The sequence below is a fragment of the Chaetura pelagica genome, unplaced genomic scaffold (genome assembly GCF_000747805.2).
Source record: "Chaetura pelagica isolate M959 unplaced genomic scaffold, ChaPel_1.0 scaffold1156, whole genome shotgun sequence".
NCBI classification, from domain to species: Eukaryota; Metazoa; Chordata; class Aves; order Apodiformes; family Apodidae; genus Chaetura; species Chaetura pelagica.
Window position 1 is genome coordinate 154,142 of NW_009953556.1, and position 15,384 is coordinate 169,525.

General features: G+C 36.3%; 1 protein-coding gene across 1 annotated transcript in view; it reads right to left on the reverse strand.

Moving 5' to 3' along the window:
• LOC104390381 (inactive N-acetylated-alpha-linked acidic dipeptidase-like protein 2) overlaps positions 1-15,384 on the reverse strand; it is a gene marked incomplete at its 5' end in the record, with an annotated part of 66,846 nt that overhangs the window by 30,114 nt on the left and 21,348 nt on the right. The window contains one exon of the mRNA XM_009999494.1: positions 13,879-13,974. Within this exon, the coding sequence (XP_009997796.1) occupies positions 13,879-13,974 (96 nt within the window). The remainder of the gene's footprint in view (positions 1-13,878; positions 13,975-15,384) is intronic.

The following is a 15,384-nucleotide window of genomic DNA, read 5'->3' on the forward strand; positions in this document are numbered from 1 at the left end:
CATGGTCCCTACTACAAAAAAGTATGTTACTAAATTACCACATTGTTTCCCATTCTGTGATGAGAAAGTTCTCTAACAGGTAGTTTGCATAGAGCAGGTTACAAATGATCTGATTTTGGATACGCTCTGCCAAGATGTACGCAGTGTTCTGAGGTTTGGTATTGATGTTAAGAATTAAATGGAAAGTTCATAATTAAGGCATAAATCCTACCATACTCTTTTTCTCTTTTTTTCCTGCTGTAACTGTTGTGCAAGTTCGTTTACTTCTAATACAGTAGAGAGGGATGTAGTAATATTTTTGTATGTAGCTACACCCCTTCAAATCTCTAGACATAAGCAGAAGGGACAAGAACCTCTCAAACAAACATAGTAATATTCTTAATGGAGTAACTACCAAATATATCAACATTGCACTGCCAGCCAAATATAATAAGGCATAATGGGAAATTCTGAAAAGACATTATCTATAATTTCTGGTTTTGGTCTTTTGTTTCAAAAGAACAAAACCTTAAAATATCAAAAACCTTCCAGTAAAGGATGTTTTGAAGTTTTGAAGTAATTGAGACTCTTAATTTTGGTTTAATTTCTTAGTTTACAAAATCTATTTAGTGTTTGGTTTACTTAACTTTTTCACATTATGTGGGTTTGACTGAGAGCAGTGCTATTTGGAACAGCGAGTAACTTACTAAATTAGGATAATGCTTTATTACAAATAAAGTGATGTGAACGAAGCATTTAGAACACAGAGTTTCCAAGATAAGCTGGTAAGACAAAGACTTGAATTATTATCTCTAATACACTTCATCTGGAAAAAAAATTGTTACTTAGAAAAGAATTAGAAAAACTTCCTTATGACAAGTACTTGTTTCTCCCTGTCCTGTGAGATTTTACTTACGGGCAGTGGTTTTTGTTTTTGTTTTTTTTTCCTGCAAGAGAAAGGGAATGCGAGTTAAAGATTCCCAACTTGGTGTAGAAAAAAGAAAGTGACAGAAAAGTTTTGATTAACTGATATCTTCAACATGTAGCATTCAGTCTTCCACATCATGCAAAATACCTACTGCGTTACTAGCAAACTTTTCTGTTGTGGGTTTTGGGGTTTTTTTGTGTGTGGTGTGTTTTTTTTTTTTGTTTTTAAACCATGATACAATGTCATTACTATTTTGGTATTTCAGCATAAAAAGAAATGTTTCATTCTCTTCTCTCTGCCTCCTTACAATCCCCTGTGAGGCTCCTGTCAGCTGCAAGTTTGTTCAGTTTATCTCAAGAAAAAAGGGGGAAAAAGCTTAAAATTTTCCTTAGATATGTCAATCAAAATTGCACTGGCAGGAACATCTAGTTCAGAAGAATATCATTCATGTCAGTTAAGACAGAATCTTTCTGTGGCCCCATTTTTTTCATCACTTTTAGACAAGATGATATTTATGTAAAGGCTCACCCTGCTAATACCCCAAAAATCAGACTGAGCTATATAAAGGTATGCAGTCCATGATTCCAAAATGTATTTCTCTATTTGTGCTATTTTCTCAACACAAATCACAGTCCCAAAAGAGATTATTTTTAATATGTAATGTCTAACCTAAATCTCCTTTCCTTCAGTTTTAATCCACTACCCCCTCCCTCTCACTACAAACCCTTGTAACAAGTCCCTCCCCATATACTTCCTTAAGAATTAAGTAATGTATATAGTGTCCAAATGGATTTATAAATCCTAAAAAATATCTAGCAACCCTGCAAAAGATTTAAGATTACTGTAACAGATATGCAAATCTTACCAATAATTCCTAAATAAATGTTTGTTTTAGATGTTTTCCCTGTGCACTCTAAAGGTACAAGCAATGAATTTATTTCTAAATTACAGTGTTGGGTCTCAGCTGTTAGCATAAAAATTACAAATACAGCCCTCACACATTAACTCTTAATTAGCTTTTATAAATTTCAATCATAGCTTCCCAGTGAGTTCCTCAAGTCCACATGTAATAAAGGGCTTTGTAATGTGTTTCTTGTGCCTTCCTTCAAAGTTCATAATAAACCACACTCCAGCCACAAAGCACCCTAGATTTTTTGAGAAGTGGCAGTTTGTTAGTAGTTGTCAAGTTTAGCCATGATGCTTCTACAGTTCTACTGAAATAACAACAAAAAACATGGAAATTACTTTTTTGAATTTAAGGCATCTATTTGAAGCAGATCTAAGATTCTAATTCACCATAGTTTACACAAAAAACGAATATTCCTCAGGCCAGTTTCAACACCCTTTCAGTTCACATTTCAAAGCCTCTTAAAAACGATGCTGTTGCTGAAATAACTGCTTCTGTGCTGCTCTTTGCATGCTCTTCTCACCATCATCCTTACACATGTACCAAAGCTGGTGTTGCAAATTGGATCTGAGAGCTGAAAACCCCAAACCCCTACGGCAAACCCACAACAAACCCAAATGCTCACTTTTCAGTAAGACTGAATGTAATCCTGCTCATTCTGTGGTAGCATTTGGACTGGCTACGGGGAAACTGTGAAACTATCAACTCAGTAACATCCAACTGATGGACATTTCTGAATATCTTAATTATTACGTTACTTTCAAAGTCTTTCGAAATTCCTAATTCCAACAGCAGGTATTAAGAACTTGACATTCAGCTCAGAATTTGATAGAATAGAGGTGACAGGAAAGGAACAAGTAGTAAATCATAAGTGATGAATCGAAGACAGGGGAAGCCACCTTTTCTCGTTATTTTAAGATTTTTTTACTTTTCCTGAGATATTACAAAAAATAGGCTAAAAGTTGAACTGGAAACTTACAATTCCAGTACTGTTCATCCATACTAAGGTAAATAAACTATATTAAAACCATGATGCATAACAGTAAAACTTTTAAGGTTACTGTATCTTTCTTTAATTACTTATATAAATTAATGTTTACTTTAATTACCTTTATATACTTTCTTATATTACATACAGACTTTCTATTAAAGAACTCTTTTGTCAAATCCTCTTTTCATAAAGCAAAATCCCAAAATCAAAGGTCACAGTGTGCTGAGCCACAAGCTTTACTCACACAAGGTGATGTTTTCCATATTTCAAAAGTAAATAACTAAGAGGAAAAGGAACTCTATACCTTTTAGTCTTGATTTGATTAATTTTGCTTTTTTATGATACCTAAAACTTCTGTAGCAGGGTATTTACTCCACTAAGCTCAATCAAGTTTTTCATGTGTATAAATATGTGTCCTTAGTCTTTTGTCTTCAGAGTGCTCCCCTCCTTCCTTTTAAGCTTTGGGGTTGAAATCCCCTCTCAAGTGCAACACAGCACAGGACTAGATGACTACTGATGGGATACAGAAGATGGCTTACATTTTAATTTCCAAGTAAGTCCTATATTCACAAAGCAGATCAAAATTACACATTTGATTGTGAAATACAATTAATATATTTGCAGCTGCTCTCTCTCATTTTGCACCTGAAAATCTGAGAGTGCATCTGCAGTTGTGAGCACACTTCGTATTATGACTAATATTTTCTTTGTATCTGCTCTTCATGGAGACCATTGGCTCCTGTACTGGTTGAAGCCAGAGTGAACTGCACTGAAGTACACTGAACTAGTTCTAGAATGGAAATTAGGTCTGGACTCATCTGTTTACATCATATTAATTCATCAGATGGAAAGCACTAATCTTGAGTTCTAAAAATCAAAATCTGAATAAATATCACAGGCTGGTGCCTTGACAGATGCAACAATGTTAATGAAAATTAGATTCCTCAAAATGATATATTAAGGAAAAAACTCATAAAAAAAACCCCAACCATTAAAAATGACTCAGTCTTCCCCACAATAAACCCCTTGGAATCATTAAGCAGTGCAACTATAAGTAAATTTGAGCAGAAGCTGGTGAATTATTATTTTTTTAATTTTCTCTTGTTCCTTGGACATTTTTTAAAGTTGTGATACAAAGTCTGCCAGTTTGTATACTGTGTGACTGTATGGATGCTGGGCTAGGAAGCTGAGCTTTTGTGAATATTATTTTTAAAAAAGGGGAAAAGAAGGTGTTAAAGTATCTAATAAAAGTATAGAGAATATTACAATCTCTAGTAACATTTATTTTTTTCTGTCAAAGTATTCAGATTTTGTGAAGAGAGTGTATGTATGTATATACATCACTCAGTTAAGACAGTAAAGCATGATTTTGTCAACTAAGTGCTTTAATTAAAAAGCTCACACTTGAAAACACATTAAGAAAACCAAAGTCAGCAATTATATTTTTATGTCTGCCATGTAAAAAAAGAGAGGAAAAACCTAATAATTGGTAACATCAGTGGTTATTTTTTGGGTGGCATTGGGTGACTAAATCTCACGTACATCATATACATGGGCTTGAATCTATTCTGTTGGACTCAAACAGAAATGGGAAGAATCATACCTGAACTTGAAGGTCCTGAAGGCAAAACTGACCAGTAGAAGCCCAAGCTCATTTACCTCGGCCCCTTCTTGCTGAGTGGGAGCTCTTACCTACCATGTGACTCTGGGAGGCAGAAAGCCCTATTCAGACATTAAACAGTGAAAAGGAAGAATGCACTTGAGAAGGTGGAGTTTGCTTTCCTAAACTACATGCTTAGACTAAATGCTTCCCATGTGGTTATCACCTATTTTCTGGGGCAGAGAATTAACTGTTTTTATTACACAACTGAACTAAGATCTGGTTTTCAGGCTCACCAAGGTGAAACAGGGAGACAAACAGTATTCCCTGCTCATAATCACTGCTTAGCAGAACCTTTCTCTTTTAAAAGGTGCCAAACAGATCATAAAACCAAACTGATATTCCAAGACAGTATCTTCCATTGCACATACTGAAATAAGAAGAAAAAGTTAACTATCCCCACTGTTTCTGAGACAGGATCTTCAGTCAACAATTCTCTGAAAAAATTCTCTGAGTCACTGTTAGATGTAGAACACTGTGAACTGGGCTAAGCCTCCTGGAAAAATCAGACATTTTAAAATTCCTTTGCAGAAAACAAACTCTTGAAAATCTGGTTCTGAATTCAGAACTGAGCTCATGAAGGAAACTTCAGCATCTGTAAAGCTCTAATGTGCTTGTAGCTATACCAAGGAATAAAATTTTTAAAAGACAAAATGTGTCAATAATACATTGTACAACTGTACTCCAAAGGAAGTTTAGGTATGGTCTAAAAAATAAAATTAACATCTAAACGTACATCTTAGCAACTCTATTTCCCCAGGTATTTCTGCAAGTTGTTTGCAAAACTGATTAGCTAATTCATAGTTCTTTAGCAGTTATTTCCAGCTCTTTTTAAAAAGCACTTAAGGACATACTTAAGTTCCAGTGACTTTACCTCATGCTCATTCATATGCAAACTGGATTAATTAAAAAAAACAGAAAAAGAAAAAGAAAAAAGAGTCATTACTGTATTATTTTTAATAGAAACATAGTGTTTTAAGAGGCACACACTGGGGAAAGGATTGTCTGGTTTGACATCTTTGTCAAAAGATCTGAAGACAGAAACAATCTGAAACAGTGAGCTAATACTACAGACAAGATACTTTTAGAGGACCCAAAGGAACTATTCCTCTAGAATGCTAGTGTCTTGTTTAAAGAAAAACACATCTGCCTTGCACAGCTGCCAAAGGCAGTACATATATGCCAAGAAAAAAGATTGAATCTTTGGCAGATAAAGTATTTGTTAACTTATAACAAATGCTTATGGTATGCTAAAGAATGGAATAATACATTTATACTCCGACAAATTCAGAAAATTCAAATAACCCCAGACATATTCCTACCTATTAGAGTAGCAAGCTTCTGACTTGTTTTTTCAGCTGTTGGATGCCAGTGGTTGAATACAAGCATATGTGTTGACATTCCCTAAAAACTGCATGCATACGTCCCATTTTTTTCATCCTCATAAAACCCTTATGTTTTAAAAATGAAAGGAATGGACATAAAATGAATTTTCCTATCACTTGGTACAAAGCCACTCTTGGACAAATTGGAAACAATCATTTGACTTGTGCAATAGATACACAGCAGCTTCTTTGCACAGTCATGAGCATCAATCACCAGAACAAAAAAAGATGTCTGTCGAGAACATGTCAGCTCAGAATCTGTCAGCAGAGCAGCACTCAGTAAACAGCCAGAGATTCAGTCAGATTATAAATCTCTACATAACCAAACTGCAGGCACTGTAAATAAAGACATTGATGTAGGCAATGCAACTTCTTTCCAAGCCAGTTTAAGTCCCACTTAACACAGTTACTCACATGGCTTGAGTACATAGTAGAAAACTGCCCAGCTGGTCACAGTCAGTAGCTGAAATTCCAGCAAATCCCAAACACGTGCAAAATTCCAACCTCAGAAATCTAGCTTCAGGTTTGAAATATTCCTTAGTCTCTGTCTGCATTGTGAGAAAAACCATCAGATTCTGCAGGTTAATGCTGAATTCAGGTCAGCGGATGAAGTAGTTGCTCAATTAAGTACATTTTTTGATCCATGATATTTCGTTTTCTCATATATAGAATGGGGATTAAACAATGCTTCCTTTTGTTCCTACTTTATCTTCTTTTTCTTAGTCAGATTGCTGTAGTTTGGCATTAAAAATGTTTTCCATAAGATGTATAAACAACACCAATCTTGGGTGTCTATCATAAGATTTAAAATGACACATTATGCATGAACCTGTATGTTTATCCTGTGTTTAACTGTATCAGATGTAGTTGACATATATTTGCTTACTTCACTTAAATGGCAACTCCAGCTTGAAAATCGTAACAATGATAACAGTTTACAGACAAATCTTGAGAGAAACCAAGTAAAATTTCAGTCTAAGAGGAATTTGGGCACGGAGTGGTTCTAAACAGCAATCTGGTTAAGAAACATTCTGACAGAAGCCAATGCTAACTTTATTTAAAGAACATAGTCTTGCTGCAATATCAGAAGTATTTAAGGGATATAGAATTAATTCTCTCCTGGCAGTCAGAAAATTGAACAGTTAGGACTGTACAGACAATCCATGGTTTCCATACAAACTGTGCTACAAATGATACCCATGCTTTCTTGTTCAGTCAGCTTCTCTTCCTTATTGCAGCCAAAATGTCCTGGTTATTTGTATATTTTCATGGTTGTCAAAGTCCTCTAGACCAAAAACATTAAATTACAGCCACTAAAAAAGAAGCCCAGAAACAATCTTAGAATACTCAAGTTTTTGCATGTGTTCACAGCTTCACAAGTAAATGTTGCAGGAGGAAATGGAATTATCTCTGTCCTGTAATGCCTCTTCCATTTTGAAGGTGTTATTAGCAAGAAAGTCTTGGAAAATCTTAAAGGGGTAGTGGAATGGAGTTGTTTTTTAATTTGTGGCTCAACCTGGTGAAGCTGAGTTGGACAGTGCAGCTGGTTCATCAAATTTTTACCAGAGGTTCTGCAATTTCAGCTTATTTTTATTACCTAGTCTTTATCCATCAGAGTTCAAGTATAAAGTGCAGGAGTCCTTGAGGCTACTTGCTTTTAGGAACAAAGAACTACTGAAAAATTCCAAGCATATCTACCCTAACTAGGCTAGAACAGGTAGAGAATATGCTGTCTGGCCAAACACAGTATGACTGTCTGTCAGAACACCTTATGTCTTTAGCAGCAAAGTCACCTTTTTCACACCTAATGCTGAGAAAGAGAGGTTTTTTTTTTCTTTGAATATTGTTACTTCCCTGTTCACCACAATTCACACATAATCCCCCAAGTTACTGTGCCAGTTTATACCTCCAGATTTGCTCTTGTTATTGCTGCTGACAATAGCTACAGAATAAAATACACATCGTCAGAAAGAAGTTTTCAGCAGGTTTGCATTTACTCTCTGCTTGAACTGGATTATTTGGTTCTTTCACGCAAGAAGGCTGAAGAAGGTAAACCAAAACCCCTCACTTGTGTGTTTAAGAGAGTATGTGCTAAATTAAACCATTTCTGTGCAACACGCCAGTGCTTCTTTGCAGAAGAATTTGGACAAGCTTGTTTCTTTGCAAATTCAGTCAGACAGTTACCAAAAAGTTCCGCTTTGCACATCTCAAGCACCATTAAGCCATAAATACCAGTGAGATGGTCAGAACCAGAATATGAGAGGCTGAAGGGCAAAGCAAAGCCAGTCATTTAGGGTACAGAGAGACTATCTGGCAATTGGCACATTATGCTGCACCTACACTGATACATTAAATGATGGCAGATGAGGCCTGCTGAGACACCATGAATTACTGCCAGCGGTGGGAGGACAGACAAAAATTAAGAAATGCCTCAAGTCACTCCACAATTTCTCAGGCAGAACCCCCGTAAAAGTGCTTTTATATGTGACAGAGCATTCAACAGTACTGCAGAAAAACCTGATGTCTTGAAAACAAGGTAAAACTCCAGATCTAAAAATTCTGTATGAACAGCAGATTGTCTCAGATACGGGTATTAATTATGTCCCCCAGCATGGGGGGACACTTCATACACTGAGAACTGAGCTTCTGTTAACTCAGTCACCTACCCTCAGGCCATATTCCCGAAAGGCGCGTCAGGCACTGGAACAGGCTGTCCAGAAAAGTGGTTGAGTCACTATCCCTGGAGCTGTTCAAATGCTGTGTAGATGTGGTGCTTGGGGACATGGTTTAGTGGCAGACTTGGTAGTGCTGGGGTAATGGTTGGACTTGATGATCTTAAGGATCCTTTCCAACCTAAATTATTTTGTTATTACTTATTTGCCTGGGCCTTTGAAAGATTGAAGGGTTTTCTGGGCTTGGCTTAGATATGCAATATACTCAGGTGCATCAAACTTTTGTTTTCCTAATATTTCTAATTTGTTCTGCATATGCCACACAAGCACTTTAACACTTTGAATGCTTTAACTCTGAGTGGAGCAATATTCTGTCTCTGCTGCTCAGAAATCTTCATTAATTTTGCCAAATATTCTAGTTCTACGCAGAGGAAATTTTAAAATGAAAAATGAAGATCCATCAATGGAAATGTAGAGGTACAGCTGCCTTGATGGTGGCCACTGGGATGCCTAACCACAATGTCACACAGCCTCTTCATGAACAATCTGGCATCAAAAAAGGCATGTTGTGGGGAGGAACACCAGAGGAACGTGAACGCACTCTGCTGAAACAGCTATGCCAGTAATATCTGCTGGCAGAAATGTTTCTGGTAAAACCTTGCAATGTAGATATGCTGCACATGGTTTGTGAAACTGTTTCCACTTGATATTATAGAGGTTGCATCCCTGCCAAAACTACAACATATGCTTCAATGAAATGCAAAGAAATTTCAAGCTGGTTGATTACAGGGAGATTTTGTTTTGACTTTGAACTCTTGACAGGAAACAGCATTAGTACTGTTCTCCACAGTACCATTCTGCTGATTCAAAATCTGCATTCTCAGTCTTTGGGATTGTGTGGGTTTGTCTCCATGTTAATTAGATGTGTATTATTTTGTATTTAAGAAATATAGTATTTCAATAATACACGGCAACATCATGTATCAGGTGTCTATAGATCTCCAATATACTTTTAGCTTTTTCAGTACAGAAGCACACACAAAAAGAGATCACTCAGAGACATTATGCAGGAAGATACAAATACTTACTACAGGCAGCATGCACCAAACAACAGATTTTGATTTTTAGGGAGACTGCACAGAAAGGAACTACTAAAGTTACAGATACCATTGCATTGCCAAGTTGCCCAAGTATTCCCTGTCCTTGCATTAGAGAATTAATGGGTCTAGACACGAGGTAAATAGGACTGTATAACCCTCTCATGCTTCAAAAGAACAGAACAGTATGACCTTGTTAGAGAACTCTTCAAATCAGCATTCCTGTGCTGTATCTTAACTGTGGTCAAAGTGTGAATTTCTTTTACTGAGAGCCATGCATTCCAGTACTTTTTATTCCATTTGCTCCAAGAAAGGAACCTGCCTGTCATCATCTCTGAAGTGTTTATATTCTAAAAAATATAAATGCTGCATTATGTTACATAAAAGCCCCTTATTTCCCCTAGAAATGGAAACATTCCTCCCCATTGCTGTTTCATTTGATGTTTAGAAGTTAATTGCATGACAGTACTCGGTTCTACCTTATGCAGCCCCATAACTGAGGTGTAGATTAATCATGACCACTAATAATTTTCTCAAGAGTTATCTGTCAGCACCCATAACTCATCATAAAACCAATTATGCCACTTCTGGCATACCTTTCAACACTTTGGTGCCTGCCAAAGTAAAAATCAATACAAGATTATTATTATTTCATGGGCAATACTGAGTAAGTGGCTCTGGTGGCACTCCCTGTTGGGGGACTGCCATTAAAGCTTTTAGAAGTGCATAATCTGTGTCTTATTAGGCTGCCCTAGTGAGCATACCTCATAACACAGAAGTATTTTCAAACTTGTTAATGAGTCCAGTTGACTAGTTACCATGAAACACTGTGCTGAGTAACATTCATGAAACTTATCGAAAAATAGCACATGCTTTTCTGAGTATGCAGTGACAGCAATGGAGTTTCACCTGACTTGTGGTTTGATGGGAAAACCCAGTCTCTGCCACATAGGCACACATTTCTCCAGTTTAATACTTCATACATAAATTATAAAACACACTTGAAATGACAAGGTCTGCAAATCTCAGTTAAGATACCACTATATTTTGTACTGATATACACTTGCTGTAATAAATATCTTGGTTCTTCACCACTAGGAAGCCTGCATACTTTGCTTTCCTCTCTGAATCTTTCAGATCAGCCAGGACCCTGAAGCAATCTATCCTAAATCCACCTTTAAAGTTCCAACATGTAAGATGAATTATTCTGACAAGTTCTCTTACAAATTACATCTTCTAAGCACTCAGATTACAGATCTACCTTCATAATAGATGCACATCTCTCACTCATTCTAACTGCCACATTTGGCAATCTCTTCCTTTCTAAGTGTTCTAGAAATTAACTATCTTCAGAGAGCATAAGCCACAATTAGCTGGTTATTTGTTCTCACACTGAACCTCATGTAAAAATTTCTGTCTAAATTCTTCTATTGTTACTTAGTATCACATCATTCACATGGGGGGGCAGAATATCATCAAAGCCCTATTTCCCTCTGAAAGGCTGAAGGACTCAATCTTCTGCCAAAACCAGCACAAGCTTTTCCTCAGCTTTGGTGGCCCTACAAGCAAAGCACACTGCAAAGTGATGTGTGGTGGCAAAAGTTTTTCATCAAACTGAACACTAAGTACACCTCTGCTACCAAGACCGAGAAATACTAATTCTTTGTGTCTTCTTGACCTGCATCCCACAATATTTGAGCACTGGGCTGAAAAATGGCAGGCTCATTGTTGGAAAATACCAAGTGATGCACATGGGAGAAAACAACCTATGAGGATACACAATCAGGACTTATGAATTAGCTCATATCACTGAAGATAGAAAAATTCAAGTCATCATGAATATTTGATGGATAACAGCAATCTAAAAGACCAATAGCAAGGATTATTGAGGAAGGTTTAAATAAGAAAATTTCAGAGATTCTACACATCCACAGTGATCCAACATCTCAAATATGGTACATAGTTCTTATTATCTTAAAACAAGAAAAGCCATAGAACTGCAAAAGGGAATATATTATTAGGCAGGAATGACTTACCTATGAGGACAAATAAACTGATACTTCACACAGACACAGCACAGTTTAGAAAGGAAAGCAACTGGTTTTAAAGTAAAGGTGGGAACTAAATTGAGGGAAACGTTGCTATGGGATGTTACCAAAGTCAGAATGCAAATGAATTTTAAAAGGGCATAGATAACTACACACATGTAACAGAGCTGGAAATTGGTGTAGAGCTGTGATTATGAGCCTAAGAAATACTGCACTGCCAATTGACAGCAAGTGGGAAAGTACACCAGGGTAGGGTCCTGCTACGATACCCTGATTTGCAATATTTATCCTCCAAGAACCTACTACTTTTTAATACCATGGCATTTTGTATCAAACAGAATTTTGGTCTTATCCAGTGATGCTATCCCAACCCTAGAGGCTACGTGTCAACCAGCAAGTAACAAACTTCTGAAATCTATTTGCTTGGATAAATTGGCTTGTCTATATCTCATACTCCCGAATACAGAAATAGACGCAAACCAGGTCAAATGTTACCACACCAAGCCACATTCAGGCCTTATATAAAATACTGCATACTTTTCCAAACATTCATTCACAGAAAATGTAGATGAAAAATGCTAGGATAAAAGAAGGGCAAAGGAAAGCCCATCTTGCAGTAGAAGGGAAATACAATGGCTGGCTTAGTTGCTCTGAGGAAAAGGCAGAAGGCGGACTGGAGGAAACCAAGAGGTAACAACACCGTTATCTGACTATAAGGAAGAGTAAACAATAGATGAACTGCAGAAAACTTTTGCTGTTCAAGCTATTCAGAAACCACTGCATATGCTATTCATCTTTACAAAAGCATCCTGGGCTACAGTCTGAAAAGCAAAATGGAATAGTAGTATCCTAGTGCAATCTTCATCATGTTTTATCAAAGAAAATCAGAATGCTCAATGAACCTACTAAAAATAATTTGTATTGATTTGAAAAGTACCAAAATGCTTCAAGTCAACTATCTAATAAATATTTTTCTGTGTTAGACAACATGAGAGAGCAAATACGAATATACAGATTATTCAGATTACACATGGCTCATCACACACTAATTAGTAAATCATAAACTAATTATGCAGTAAATAACTACATACCTACTTCCTTCAGTCTTAGGGAAGGAATTTGGTGATCCTTTCAAGTCACTTTGCCACAAAAGAGGATTTAAAAATCATCAGTTCAATTAAAAGGGCTTTAGAGAAGACTCCTTGTCTTGTGATTGCTCCATAACTGTCATACTCTGCCAAGCCTCCTCAAAACCATGTCTAGGAAAATGTGCTTGCCTTTTTTTTTTTTTGTTTTAAATGAATAAAAAGACAACCACAAAGAAACCCAAACAAACAAACCCCTAAAAATGCCAAGATCAGTCCCTCACTGTCTATTTCACCAAAGATGCTGATCGACTTACGAGCTAAAACTGCACATTGCTGATCTTGGTGAATTTATTTTTGTTGTTGCCAAATGAAATGTTTCAGCATCTGCTGCTTTTCCATAAGAAGTAGCTTCAAATAAATAAATAACCACATTTGTGAGGTCAAAATAGCTCTCCAATTAAAAGAAATGTATGAATCCATTAAGTTGCAATCATTTGTAGTCACGTCGCTCTGTAGAAACAGGGCTTGCTGAGTGGACAGAGAAAGAGCACTTTAGAGCAAGGAGTAATTTTGATTGTATTAATTATTAACATGGAGGGAGCATTATACTGGAGTGACTAGAGGGGAGTCAGAACACATTAACTTTGGGAGTATCCCCTCTGGAGAGCAGTCTCTAGAATCATGGGATGGCCACCTCTTCCTCCCCTGTGATCACACTGTGACAACTCCTAAAACCAAGGATCTGTGCATGTGAAGGTGCCCCAAGAGAGCTGCCTTCACTGACATCACCGACAAAATTTACAGCAACAAACTTACTAGTTCCTGCCATCTAGTGGGGCTCAATGCCCTGCACTCATGCCAATAAGTAATATGAACCATGCCAATAAGCAAAGTACAACTGAATCACATAAAATTAAGAATTTGCACATAAGTCTCTTGATCAGAAAAGCAGACCTATGTAACAGTAAAGACTGTTCCAAAGGTGAGTCTCAGTGAAAAAAATTCTGCAATTTTAAACTACATTCACAGGAAAAAATAGCATATCTTTTAGATTTATTAACAATCCAACTTTGGCCTTGTGAAAAAAAAAAGTATGTGTAAATGAGATCTCAGTTTCTGTTACCTTTGCAATGGTCTCATGCAGGCTAAAGGAGGGATCCAGCTCTTCTGTTTTTGTTGTATGTACAGGAAAAAGAGCTTCTGAGAGAAAGCTAGAATTCTGTAAGAAACAAGTAAAAAGACTTTTAGGATTACACATTGATTTTTCTCCTTCAAATGCTTCTTAGACTTTGTTCAGAGATTAAAAAACCCTTTAAATTGTTCTGAAGTTTTGCCAATTATTAGAACTTATTTTACTGATCTAATTAACTGATTCCAGGTCCCCAAAAGAGACAAAACCCCCTAAGTTTTATTATTTTATTTCTGGAATGGCTGTTGTCTTTGTAATTATGCTTCTCAAAGCAGCTAAAAATCTTGCCTACAGAAAAATAAATAAATAATACATGCCCAGATTTCACTCTGAGCTAGACAGCAATCAGACATTTTATTAAATATGTTATGGTTTAGTCTTCAGTGAACTTCAGTTTAGTCTAGTGGTTTAGTCTTCAGGAGAAAGGTAAATACAAGAATAAAAGAATATACTTTTATCTTTTGCAACCATCCTACTTCTGTATACAGTAATACCATCTACCTTTGAAAATTTTCTCCTCACAGGCTATCACCTCTTGTAAATAGTTCTGTAGGGGCATGGCTCTTCAAATGGATTAAGGACTTTTGCTCTTCCAATATCAATCTATGTTTTTATCATACGGTCTGTACGAATGAGAAAGGACCATGCCAATAATAGTTGAATTCTAAGTGTAATTATTTGGTTTCTCTAAGAGCTCTTTATAAGAGGAATGAACAAGCATAACATGTATTTGGAAGTGAGCTTCCAAAACCTCCCTGTCTCACTTTCCTTTTGGAATGATCAGTTAAGTTGATCTTTTCGATACGCATTTTATGAAGCATTGTGTGTAATGAGAAAGACATTGATGTTCCACTTTTCAAATAATGGGTCACTTCTGATTAAACTTCGATTGAACATTCAACTTTCAATCTTAAAACAAATTGTCTCCTTTCCTTTTAATTTGAACCAAATTTCCTGCTGCTCTCAGGTCTCATGACAGTAATTAATTGATTTATGAATCGACTAAATGGGGATCAAAAATGCAGAAAAAAATGCTTAAACCCCCAATTGTGTCTTACTCTTGTTTATTTATGATGGACACTTGCACTAAAATTCACTTCTGATTTACTAGACTAATTTGTCTAACTTAACCTTCCTCAGCTAATTAAGTGAACAGAATTCTTCACCTTCTAAAGGCATAAATTTGCCATCCCTTGTGTACCATCTTACAGCATACCTTCAATTTATGTGTCAAATTTCAATCAATAAGTTTTAAATAATGAATAAAATCCCACAGCACTTCTAGTGTTTTAAGGTAAAACAGAGTGAATACTAAGACATACTTCAGAGATCTATTTAGCTGTCATAAAGAAATAAATAAATCAGACTTTACCACTATGTCTTAGAACTGGAAATACTTCTGTGGTACATACAATAAGAAATTTTCTATACTAGGTCAGG